Source organism: Cetorhinus maximus, chromosome 8, assembly GCF_964194155.1.
Source record: "Cetorhinus maximus chromosome 8, sCetMax3.hap1.1, whole genome shotgun sequence".
In the NCBI taxonomy this organism is placed as follows: Eukaryota; Metazoa; Chordata; class Chondrichthyes; order Lamniformes; family Cetorhinidae; genus Cetorhinus; species Cetorhinus maximus.
Window position 1 is genome coordinate 68,464,185 of NC_135886.1, and position 13,402 is coordinate 68,477,586.

Below are 13,402 nucleotides of genomic sequence, written 5' to 3' on the forward strand. Positions count from 1 at the left end.
ACACAAAGACCCAACTATACTCACCCCCATAAACCTACTTCACAATAAACCGGAAAAATGTTATGAAAATTATTATACTTTTATCACACATGGCTGAGGCATTGGGAGCAGGTGGGGAGTGATGGGGTGGGGAGTGAGGGGGTGTGAATGGTGAGGGATAGAGGGCCTAAAACATGAGCAAACAATTGGGGCAAAGCCCCAGAGAACTGAGGTCAGCCTTTTAACCAGCCCGCCTAGGCTGCCTCCAGTCAGTGTCTGGGGATGGCAGGCCCAAATCCACCCGACACTTGCCCCCTATGTAAGGAAGATCCTGTCATATGGGAGGGGGGTTTCTCCCAAGGCGGGTGCGGCGAGCTGAGAAATTTCCCGATTCACGCTACCTGCCTCAGGTGTGAAAATCCGTGCCAGAAAGTGTTTTCTTCAGTTTTGAATGCATAAAATTGCGATGTGGATGTTTGGACTGATTACACCTGCAATGGAACTGGCAAGGGTGGGAGTGCTGCTTGCGTGCAGACTACCTGCACCCTTATCCCATGCCAGCAAAAATTGCCGGCAACAGGAATAGGGGTGGGAATCCCAGAATCAAGTCCCACCCGCCATTTTTAAACTGCTCTCAATTGAGCAAGAATATGGTCCTTTATGTCTGAATGACAACCTGTAGTTGACAATTATTTATTAATTTATGAAGGTGTGAATGGGGGATATGCTAAGCATTGAAAAAAGTACAAGACCTTACACCTTGTTATCTTGATTGTCATGTTTTTGTGTCTACTTTCTCAATTAAATAAATTCTTGTGTTCACATTTATAATGGAAAGGCCTTATGTAAGTCATCTCTGGTCAAAGTGTAATTGCAGATTTGACGACTAGATGCTAGTATGTTATCTTCTCCTCGTAAATTGCTAAAAGTACTTTTGAAAAAAAATTCATCTGCCATATTTTTCCAGGTATCTGAAATTTCTATTGTCCAAAGTAAGGTTCTAAAGAAAATATCAAAAAATAACCATGGCTTGCTCATAAATAAAATTTGTAGTTGCACCATGTACACTGGTGTGAAATAAAAATTGCACAGTGCATAGAATAGACTCGGGGTCAATTTTTGGGGAATTCTCTGACACATCTCCACAGCAGTCGGAGGCAGTAAGAGCCCAGGTCTCAGGCACTTGGAGGACTGCTGGAGAACAGCCACTTGCTGAGTCCGAGTCTGATGATGCGCCTCAGGAAACCACCATGTCAAACATACTGGAGATGCAAGGACAAGTGGCAGAAAATCAGGTAGAGTTGCAAGAGGCAGTCAGCAGACTAGACTGAACGATGGAGGAGTGCATACGTGTTCTGTCTGATGTTGTGGCTCTGACATGCAAGTGCCTCGATGTCTCCATGGGAAGGAGCATGGTCCTCTAGAAGAGTGTGGTCCAGCAGATCCTGCCGGATTTGTGCTTGGACCTGCACTCCATCACTATAGGCATTGATGAGATCCATCAATGACTAGGTGAGAGGGAGACAGGACACCTTGACCTCCCTCCAGGTGCTCCTTCTCCTCAGAGAGTCAGACAGAGGCCCTCAGGCATCCACAGTGGGGAGGACCAGCAGATGGACATCCCAGGGCCATCCCAGATAACTCTGAGAGTGTCCAATCAATCCCAGTCCCCTCTGCCTGTGACCCTATCACCTCCAGCTGTATAGGCCAAGGAGGGAGTGGCTGCCCCACAGCAAGATACCCAAAGCAGGCCAGGGCCCTCCAGCTCCCAACCCTCTAGAGAATGGCTGCTAAAGTCATCAAAAACTACAGGTCATTTCAGTCAGCAGGCTGCCTCCACATCGGCTGTGGATGCCGGGGAAACACCTAGATATAGCGGTAGGGTTAGAAAAATTAAGAAGCTTTAAAATCACTTCTGGATCACGGGTGTTTAATCGTAAATTGTAAATATCATGCACCTTTGTTAAACATGTGCTGTTCATGAGAATGGTGTACTCATTTGCAAGCATCCTGCATATGCATCTATGTGCCCTCTCATTGCGAGGGTGATCCATGCTCCCAATCAGTGTTCGCCTCCCTTTGTAAGCTTCACGTTCATGTGACATGTAGCTGACTCACGAGGCTTATTCCACCCTTGTGTTGTGTCAGGGAGATATGTGAACCTCTTTACGGAAGTGTTTGCAAAATGCACTAGCAATCATACTGCTTACAAGACAGTGTTAGGTGCCCTCACTAGCCTGGGTGGGGTAACTGTAATTGTTCCTCCAAAATGAGAAGGCTGCCATCATTTGTAGTGCCAAAGCACAAGACCTGCAGCCATGGTGCTCTCTCCAAACATGCACGCAAAAATGTCAGCAAAAAGCTTCTCATAAAGGTGGTGTCCACTGTACCAAGTCTTTTGACACAGCATCTGTGCTGTTGTGACAACTATCACTTCCCAGAGTGCACCAATGGAGGGGTCGCCCTGGCCTTTCCAGTGAATAGGGCCTAGTGCATCATGAGGTTTGACGGTGCAAGGCCGAACGCTGAGAATGCTCTCGATGTCACTGGTTGCAAAGGCCTTTTGGTCCACAGGTATGGCAGTAAGGAACAGAAGGAATGTGGATGTGTACCTTAATCATCCTGGAATTGTGTGGCCAACAGTGTGTCATGGGTATGCCTTTCATGTCGTGTTTCTTCGAGGCATCCTCACGTGGAAGCAGACACTCATCTCCCAGTTCATATTCCTGCCCATCCTGCTCTTCATCGTCTGAGGAGCTCTCAGCCTCCTCCATGCCTCCCTCTGGCAAGGGAACGCCATTTGAAGTACCAGGTTGTGAAGGGCGCAACACACCACGATGATTCAGGACACATCTCGGGAGAGTACTGCAGAGCGGTTCAAGCATCGGAAGTGCATCTTCAGGATGCCAGTGGTCTGCTCGATAATGGATTATGTTGCCTTATGCATCTCATTGTATCTCTGCTCCAAGTGACTCAGAAGATGATGCAGTGGTGTCATGAGTCATTGTTTGAGTGGTACCCCTTAACCCCAAGCAGCCAATCCTGTATTCACTGAGGCTCTTCGAATATGTAAGGCACCTGAGAGTGACTCAAGATGTATGAGCCTTGGCAACTCCCAGGGAACCTGGCACAAACATGTATGATGTGCTTCTGATGATCACACACCAGTTGAACATTGATGGAGTGTAAGCCTTTCCTGTTAATGAACATTAGGGGCTGTTACTGTGGAGCTCTCAATGCCACATGTGTGCAATCGATTGCACCCTGTACTTTAGGGAAGCCTGAGATAGCTGCAAACCCCAGAGATCTAGCATCCTGGCTAGCTTCGTCGAGTGTGAACTTCACATAATGATGATCCCTATGATAGAGGGCATCTGTCACCTCCTTGACACATTTATGCATTGAGAACTGTGAGCTGCCGCATAAATCCCCTGTGGATCCCTGGAACGATCTGCAGGCCAAAAAATTTAATGCGGCGGTGACCTTCAGAGCCACTGGCAGGGAATGTCCTCAATATGGCCAGCATTGACCACAGGCTCCATTACTTAATCCTCCTTCTCCCTGGGGAATGATAGATGCAAGAGACAGTGAACACTGGGCAGAAATAGTAGACCCCCGCTCGCACACAGAAAGACAGTGTCAAGCCACAGAGCTGGTCTTCATTAATAGCTTTTCGCTGATACAGCCTTGCAGCTGAGGCACACAGTCACATATCTAGGAGCCCATGATACCTATCTTGACTGATGTGATGCTAGATTGGGAGGGGCTATGTGATTCTGGTGAGTGGTGTTTTTAATGAGCATTCATGAGATGGTAATGCATGCAAATGGGGTTGCCGCCATGGATCAGCAGAAAACCTGACCCGCCATCAGTCCACTATGAAGGTGATGAGGGGAAAATTCCTAACTGCTTTCCAGCCAGCAAGTTTCAGATGTTTGACCTCTCCCCACATTTTCCAGTCCCGCCTGCCACAAAACCTGCTTCAGGCTCGAGAGAAAAATCCTGCCCATAATTACTGCTACTACTACATACTAATTCGCCAGCCATCAATTCAACAGTGATGATTGAGCCAATATATATTAGTAGTATGTATATATATCCTGTAGTATTACAAATGGCAAAGCAGAGAATATGACTTTTCCCTTATCTATCTTTGTTGTCTCAATGTTGCAGTATCTTGCATCATTTACATTATAAGTGACTACAATTCAAAAATACTTAATTGATTGTGAAGCAATTTCAAAAGTCCTAAGGTATAAAAGGTGCTACATAAATGCAAGCTCTTTCTTTTTCTTTTGTCTCTTTTGTTTTGCTTCTCTGCCTAACTCCGCTGGCTTCTCTCTCTCTCTCTCTCTCAAGTCGGAGATGATGGATTTACATAGTTTGGCATAATGTGTCAGGAAAAGGAGCCAACAGCTGCCCCTTAGTAACTGCCATCCAAGTCGCCCCAAATCACTTGCCTTACTATTTCAGCACCGTACAATGCTTATTTTTCACTATCTGTGTACATGTTGCACCTGCAAGTTTTAGAACAGTGCAAACAATCACAAGTTTTTATTGAATGATCTTACGAACCAGCAGTGTGAACAGGAAAATAAGCCTCTTCTGGAACAAGCATTGAATTGTTGTGACCTGTCACCTTTGTTTGATATTGTTCTCTTTTTGAATGCACAGCAGGAAACACAAGTAGGGCAATATTATATTAGGCAACACTTCAATTGTGACTTCAAGGTCACTCCCACCAGTACTCTCATGGATAGATGCGTCTGTGACAGGTAGGTTGGTGAGAGTGAGATCAAGTCAGTTTTTCACTGTAGTTGGTTCACTCAGCCTCTGTCGCAGTCCCAGTCTGGTAGATATGTCTTTCAGAACTCGACAGTTCAGTCAGTAGTCATACTGCCGAGCCACTCATGGTGATGGGTATTGAAGTTCCACGTCCAATGTACATTCAGTGCCGTTGCTACCCTCAGTGCTTCTTCCAAGTGTTGCTTAACATGAAGGAGCACTGATTCATCAGCTGAGGGAGGCAGTAAGTGGTAATAAGCAGAAGGTTTCCTTGCCCATGTTTGACCTGATGCCATGAGACTGCATGGGGTCTGACGTCAATGTTGTGAACTCCCAGGTCAACTCCACCCTGACTGTATACTACTGTGCGGCTGTCTCTGCTGGCTCTGTCCTGGGCCTCTGGATTACTAGTCTTGTATCATTACCAATACACCACCATTCTCAGGGTGCATATGAATGAGGGTCATCGTTTGGGGGTGGGAGAGGCGGGGGTTGGTGTGGCGGTCCTTCCTTAGTCTTACTTCTCTCCTTTGTTTGTCTGTGCTGTTTGGCCTGAAGAGGAGGAGAGAGGTGACTAGTGGTCTTTGTAAAGCAAAGTCCAAGTACTTAGGGCTTCTGCATGTGATATATGTGCTGAGAGAGAAAGAAAAGTAAGATGCAAGCAGGTTGTGGATGTGTTGAATGAAAAGCAAGTAACTGGAATGTGAACTGAGGAACAAATCTTGAGTCGTTCCTTATCTGAAATTGGTATCAGAATGCTATTGCCAGTTGCTATGAAGGCATCAAGCAAGAGTTGAATGTGTGTTTGGTGTGAGAATGAGAGGTGGTAAAGTGTGTCTTTGATTGGATATGTTGCAGGAGTGAGAATTGATTGGAGTGTTAGAGAGGAGGCTGAGCAAGTTGTTGCTCAGAAATGGAGAAATAGAGAGCCACACTCACCTGTACTGCTCTTGTCAGATTTTTATAAGTGTTTCCTCTATTGAACACAAGTTCTAGAGGTAATGCTCCTCTGCTACCTCTCTCCTGATCTTGGGTATGTAGGTCTTGACGACCTTATTCTGACTTTTGGGAAACACAATGTCCCCTCTTTCCCTTATCTTTTCCACTAGTGACCTCCAGGAAGGCTTCAGAAAACCTAGAGACAGTTGCAGACCATCTTACAGCAGTTAATGAAATCTCCTTTTAACAAGTGCCTCACATTTTACTGAGTCTCTAGAGGCCTGACAGAAATTCTACCCACAAAATGGGTGACTAGTATCTTCTTCTACATGTCATGATTTCTAATCTTCAAAGCAATGTAGGCGAGTTCAGCTTCAGAACATAAGGGTTATTGTAAGGCAGTTACTAATGTGCTTTGAGAATGAGGGATAGAGTGTGAAACATGCCAAAGATGCTAACATTCTTAAATTGAATAATGCACAATAAAGACCATGTCAAAGGGAATATCAGGTGACTGGTTGACCACACGGAACTCCCTGATTGAAGTTTGAAGAAAACCAAACCTATTTTCAGGTAGTAGTAAATAGAACGCGATCAGACAACATACATATGGTAAATTGATAAGCTAAATCCAAAGTAGTCATGAGATGTGAATGAGAATAATCTGTGCATGAGCCCAATTATCCAGGACATGTTCCCCAGAAAAGAGACAGAGCCAAAATGGGGAGGCAAAACAATACAGGTTAATTTGCAGTCTTGTACTAAGAAGTCATTTGGCTCAATCCCAAAACAGATGTCTATTCTTTTCAAGTGTTTTCCAACATATTAATGCATATTAGACATTGGGGAGGAGGATGACTTAGAAAGGGGGTTTGAGGCATTAACCACTGCTAAGATCCAAGTAACTGCGTTTGAACTTCTAAATAGACTGTTGTATAAGATCAAAGGTGTATAAAACTGAAAGTGCCAAAATCTAATTTTATAAATGAGTAAACAGCTTGTATTTTCCTTTGGGAATCTTCCCAATTTCAGGAGATTCAGAGTGTTAGCAGGAGGAAAATTGCATAGGGTCCCACCATCAAATCTTCATCACAACAAGACTTTCCTTTCCCAAGCTGGGGCCAGTGTTATGTAATTGCCATGATCTTGCCCCAAAACAAACAAACAAACACAGACACACACACACACACATATGACAGTGAGGTGTAGATTGTTTCCCACCCCTCCAACCCAATGGAAATAGCACCTCCTAGGTAATAGGCATTGACTAGCAGCATTATGGACTTAATGGCCCAAAGGGATTCAAAGCAAGCTGCAAGTATTTCTAAAGTGCATTTTAAATTAATTTAAATACATTTTAAATACTTTAATGTCAAGATAAGAGTTGTTAAAGTTTCTAAAGTTATTTAGAAAGCTTAACCTAGTGAACTGGGCTTTGGAAACCAAAGGAATGTCCTCCAGGCCTCCCCATATTCTCCTGCTCTGAAACAGAACAAAAGCAGGTTGAAGAGGATTGTTACAGAAATGGCAGCTCTACAGGCATCACAGGCAGCCTTTGGTCCTGGAGTGCTGGTGCCCACATCTCCTCATCTGTCGATCCAGAATGCTGTGAGCTACATTGTTACAGAGAATAAAATTACTTTTCTAGCTCCTGCACCACTGAATTTTCCTTCTCCATTGCACCAGCCCCGCCCCCACCCCCACAAGGGGCAGGTTGTCCATAGCGGGTGCAAATAGCACTGGGAGCGCACCATGAACATGTAATCAGTGTGCACTGAGGAAAGTTTAGTTGGTGTGGAAGGAGCTACACTGAATGGCAGAATGTAATTTTAGTGCAAGTTTAGCACAAAATTAACCACGGAGGAAAATCTATTTGAGTATCTCTTATTCGGGGGTGGGAAGGAGTTAATGCAAAAACCTTTAAGTGGGATCATTGGACTTTAAGATTTTAAATTTTTTTTAATGAATTATATTTTCTGTTTTTCTTTTTAAAGATATTCAGGAATTTTATGAAGTGACCTTAGTTGCTGCACTGAAACCGCCTGATCAAAACCTTGTAGCAAGCAATCTGTTTTCAGCTGAGGTGGGGAGGACATCAACCTTTACAAGCATTGAACTTCTCAGTCCAGAGGTGAGTGACTCAACTGGCTATACAAAAAGCAATAATATTGCAAATGCTGAAAATCTGAAACAAGGACATAAAACGCTGGAAACACTTAACTGGTCAGTCAATATCTGTGGAGAGAACAGATAGATTAAAATTTCAGGTATAAACACTTCATCAGAAATCAAATGGCTGTAGCTTTACGTGATGTAAAAAGGGAATAGGCTTCCACCTAGATTTTTTAATAAAAATAAATCACAGAATCCAGTGTGTTTGCCATGATGCATACAAAAATATTAAAAATGACGGACAGGAAAAGACCAGCCTTGGCCATAGTGCAAATAAGCATTGTGATCCTGAACAATATTCACCCACCAGCAGCTACGTAATCTCTTGGCAGATGCAAAAAAAACAGGAGGTTTGAGGGGAAAATGGGAAATAGCTGTGCAATCTTTATTGTCAAACACAGCATCAAATTCTAGTAAAATTGGTGTATGAATATTCATGCCACACGCGTACCAGGCAATGACTATCTTTCTTGACATACAACAGCATTACAATCGTTGAATTGCCCACCATCAAGCCCATGGGATCCAAGACAATTTGGCAAATTGGATCCAGAATTGGCTGAGTGGCAGGACGCAGAGGGTGATGGTCGAGGGGTGTTTTTGTGACTGGATGTCCAGTGGGGTTCCACAGGGATCGGTGTTGGGTCTCTTGCTGTTTGTGGTATATATAAACGATTTAGACTTGAATGTAGGAGGGTTGATCAGTAACGGATGACACAAAAATTGGTGGGGTGGTAAATCGTGAGGAGGATAGCCTTAGATTACAGGAGGATATAGACGGGCTGGTCAGATGGGCTGATCAGTGGCAAATGGAATTTAATCCGGATAAGTGTGAGGTGATGCACTTGGGCAGGACAAACAAGGCACGGGAATACACGATGAATGGTAGGACCCTGGGAAGTACCGAGGATCAGAGGGACCTTGGTGTGCATGTCCACTGGTCCCTTAAGATAGCGGGACAGGTAGATAAGGTGGTTAAAAAGGCGTATGGGATACTTGCCTTTATTAGCCAAGACATGGAATATAAAAGGTTGTTTTGGAACTGTATAGAACGCTGGTTAGACCACAGCTAGGGTGTTGCATGCAGCTCTGGAATCCACATTGTAGGAAGGATGTGATTGCACTAGAGAGAGTGCAGAGGAGATTTACCAGGATGTTGTCTGGGCTGGAGAGTTTTAGTTATGAGGAGAGATTGGATAGACTGGGGTTATTTTCCTTGGAGCAGAGGAGATTGAGGGGGGACATGATTGAGGTGTATAAAATTATGAGGGGCATAGATTGGGTAGACAGGAAGGAACTTTTCCCCTTGGTGGAGGGATCAACAACCAGGGGACATAGATTTAAGGTAAGGGGCAGGAGGTTTAGAGAGGATGTGAGGAAGACTTTTTTCACCCAGAGGGTGGTGGGAATCTGGAATTCACTGCCTGAAAGGGTGGTAGAGGCAGAAACCCTCATAACATTTAAGAAGTATTTGGATGTGCTCTTCCAGTGCCAGGGCACACAAGGCTATGGGCCTAGTGCTGGAAAATGGAATTAGAATAGTTAGGTAATTGTTTGACCGGCGCAGACTCCATGGGCCGAAGAGCCTTTTTCTATGCTGTAGACCTCTATGACTTTTTGACTCTATCAACGTTAACCAGAAATTTCCTTGGACCAGCCATATCAGTACAATAGGGGCATCTCAGAGGCTGGGAATTCTGCAGTGAGTAACTCACCTCTTGATTCCCCAAAGCCTGTCCACAAAATCGACAAGGCACAAGCAAGGAGTACCCGCTACTTGCTTGGGTGAGTGCAGCTCCAGCAGCACTCAAGAAGCTCAACACCATCCAGGACAAAGCAGCCTGCTTGTCAGCACCCCATCCACCAACTTAAACATTCACTCCCTCCACCATCAGTGCACAGTGGCAGCAGTGTTTAAATAGCAACATGAGACTTAGGAGCAGGAGTAGGTCATTCAACACTTTGAGCCTGCTCTATCATTCAATAAGATCATGGTTAGACCATAAGACATAGGAGCAGAAATTAGGCCAATCGGCCCATCGAGTCTGCTCCACCATTCAATCATGGCTGATAAGTTTCTCAACCCCATTCTCCCGCCTTCTCCTCGTAACCTTTGATCCCCTTACCAATCAAGAACCTATCTATCTCGGTCTTAAATACACTCAATGACCTGGCCTCCACAGCCTTCTGTGGCAATGAATTCCATAGATTCACCACTCTCTGGCTAAAGAAGTTTCTCCTCATCTCTGTTCTAAAAGGTCTTCCCTTTACTCTGAGGCTGTGTCCTCGTGTCCTAGTCTCTCCTACTAATGGAAACATCTTCCCCAAGTCCACTCTATCCAGGCCTTTCAGTATTCTGTAAGTTTCAATCAGATCCCCCCTCATCCTTCTAAACTCCATCGAGTATAGACCCAGAGTCCTCAAACGTTCCTATATGTTAAGCCTTTCATTCCTGGGATCATTCTCGTGAACCTCCTCTGGATCCTCTCCAGGGCGAGCACATCCTTCCTGAGATATGGGGCCCAAAATTGCTCACAATATTCTAAATGTGGTCTGACCAGAGCCTTATAAAGCCTCAGCAGCACATCCCTGCTTTTATATTCTAATCCTCTCGAAATAAATGCCAACATTGCATTTGCCATCCTAACTACCGCGTCAACCTGCAAGTTAACCTTAACAGAATCCTGGACTAGGATTCCCAAGTCTCTTTGCACTCCAGATTTCTGAATTCTCTCCCCTTTTAGAAAATAGTCCATGCCTCTATTCTTCCTACCAAAGTGCATGACCTCACACTTCCCCACGTTGTATTCCATCTGCCACTTCTTTGCCCATTCTCCTAACCTGTCCAAATCCTTCTGCATCCTCCCCGCCTCCTCAATACTACCTGTCCCTCCACCTATCTTTGTATCATCTGCAAACTTAGCCAGGGTGCCCTCAGTTCCTTCATCTAGATCATTAATGTATAAAGTGAAAAGTTGTGGTCCCAACACTGACCCCTGCGCAACTCCACTATTCTGAGAAGGACCCTCTTATCCCCACTCTCTGCCTCCTGCCAGCCAGCCAATCTTCTATCCATGCTAATACCTTGCCTCTAACACCATGGCTTCGTATCTTACTGAGCAGCCTCCTGTGCGGCATCTTTTCAAAGGCCTTCTGGAAGTCCAGGTAGATAACATCCATTGGCTCTCCTTTGTCTAACCTACTCATTACCTCCTCAAAGAATTCTAACAGATTTGTCAGGCATGACCTCCCCTTGATGAAACCATGCTGACTTTGCCCGATTTTACCATGCACTTCCAAGTATTCTGAAATCTCATCCTTAATAATGGACTCTAAAATCTTACCAACGACCGAGGTCAGGCTAATCGGCCTGTAATTTCCCGTCTTTTGCCTCACTCCCTTCTTAAACAGGGGGTTACATTAGCGATTTTCCAGTCGTCTGGGACCCTCCCTGACTCCAGTGATTCCTGAAAGATCACCACTAACGCCTCCACTATCTCTTCAGCTATCTCCTTCAGAACTCTAGGGTGTAATCCATCTGGTCCAGGTGATTTATCCACCTTCAGACCTTTCAGTTTTCCTAGCACCTTCTCCTTGGTAATGGCCACCATACTCACCTCTGCCCCCCGACTCTCTTGAACTTTGGGGATGTCACTCGTGTCTTCCACTGTGAAGACTGATGCAAAGTACCTATTCAGTTTCTCCGCCATTTCTTTGTTCCCCACTACTACTTCTCCAGCGTCATCTTCCAGTGGCCCAATGTCCACTTTTGCCTCTCTCTTACCCTTTATATATCGAAAAAAACTCTTGCAATCTTCTTTTATATTACTGGCTAGTTTACCCTCATATTTAATCTTCTCCCTCCTTATTTCTTTTTTAGTTGTCCTCTGTTGGTCTTTGTAGACTTCCCAATCCCCTGGTTTCCCACTGCTCTTCGCCGCATTGTATGCTTTCTCTTTAGCTTTTATGCTGTCCTTGACTTCCCTTGTCAGCTATGGTTGCCCCGTCCTCCCTTTAGTATGCTTCTTCTTCCTAGGGATGAATTTTTGCTGTGTCTCCCAAATTACTCCCAGAAACTCCTGCCATTGCTGTTCCACTGTCTTTCCTGCTAGGCTCATCTCCCAGTCAATTCTGGCCAGCTCCTCCCTCATGCCTCTGTAGTTGCCTTTATTCAACTGTAATACCGTTACATCTGGTTCCAGCTTTTTCCTCTCAAATTGCAGGGTAAATTCTATCATATTATGGTCACTTCCTGCTAAGCGTTCCTTCACCTTAAGCTCCCTTATCAAATCTGTCTCATTACACATCACTAAATCTAGAATTGCCTATTCCCTAGTGGGCTCCACCACAAGCTGCTCCAAAAAGCCATCTCGTAGACATTCCACAAATTCCTTTTCTTGGGATCCACTACCAACCTGATTTTCCCAGTCTACCTGCATATTGAAATCCCCCATGATCACTGTAACCTTGCCTTTCTTACATGCCTTTTCTATCTTCTGGTGTATCTTGTGCTCCACATCCTGACTACTGTTCGGAGGCCTGTACATAACTCCCATTATGGTTTTTTTTACCTTTGAGGTTCCTCAACTCTACCCACACAGATTCTACATCATCTGACCCTACATCATTTCTTGCTATCGATTTAATTTCATTTCTTACTAACAAAGCAACCCCACCCCCTCTGCCAACCTGCCTATCTTTTCGATAGGATGTATATCCTTGGATATTTAGCTCCCAGTCCTGATCCCCTTGCAGCCATGTCTCCGTGATGCCCACCACATCATACCTGCCAATTTCAATCTGCGCCACAAGCTCATTTACCTTATTTTGTATACTGCGTGCATTCAGATACAACACCTTCAGTCCTATATTTCCCGTCCCCTTTCTCATTGTCATCCCTTTATCTGATGTGCTTGAAGTTAGATTCGTAGCCCTTTACAAACACTCTGTCCTATTTTGTGTTCTGGAGACTTTAATAGCCTCTCCTGGGCTCTCCTTTCTTTTCAGTTTTTTCATAATTTTTCATGAAGTTGAATCCACCCCCCACATATAAAAATGTGACTTGCTCTGGTGTGAGGCCATATGGTGTGTCTCACTTATCAACTACAAAGCGTCTGTCATGTGGTGTACAAGTGTCCTGCATTAATTACAAAGGAGCAGAATATAATATTAGGTTAATTGACTAATATACTTTGATTACTTGATCATTGCACATAACTAAACTAAAACTAATTGTTAAACATGGGCTACAGATACACCTATGGCAGGTAATAAGTGTGGGAGTGTCTCCTGGTCAGCCATGCTTTATACAGAGTGGTGCCCCTCAAACTATAGCATCTGGCGACAGGCTAGAGACCTGTTCCAGGAAAAACTAGCTATGAAAACAGACATAAGTGCATGCTTTGTTTGTCTCATGTGGCACTAGATAGGGGAGAGAAAAGAAGAAGAAGACACATTGGCATAGAATACAAGAGTAAAGAACTACTGATAAATTGGTACAAGGCATTGGCCAGCCCACAGTTAGAAT

The 13,402-nt window shown here is 44.5% G+C and overlaps 1 protein-coding gene across 5 annotated transcripts in view; it reads left to right on the forward strand.

Annotated features, from left to right (window-relative positions):
- Positions 1-13,402, forward strand: part of dlg3 (discs, large homolog 3 (Drosophila)) — a 693,738-nt gene that overhangs the window by 112,082 nt on the left and 568,254 nt on the right. For all 5 annotated transcript variants that reach the window (XM_078547000.1, XM_078546998.1, XM_078547010.1 and 2 more), the window contains exon 3: positions 7,698-7,834. In XM_078547000.1, coding sequence (XP_078403126.1) covers positions 7,698-7,834 — 137 coding nt within the window. The remainder of the gene's footprint in view (positions 1-7,697; positions 7,835-13,402) is intronic.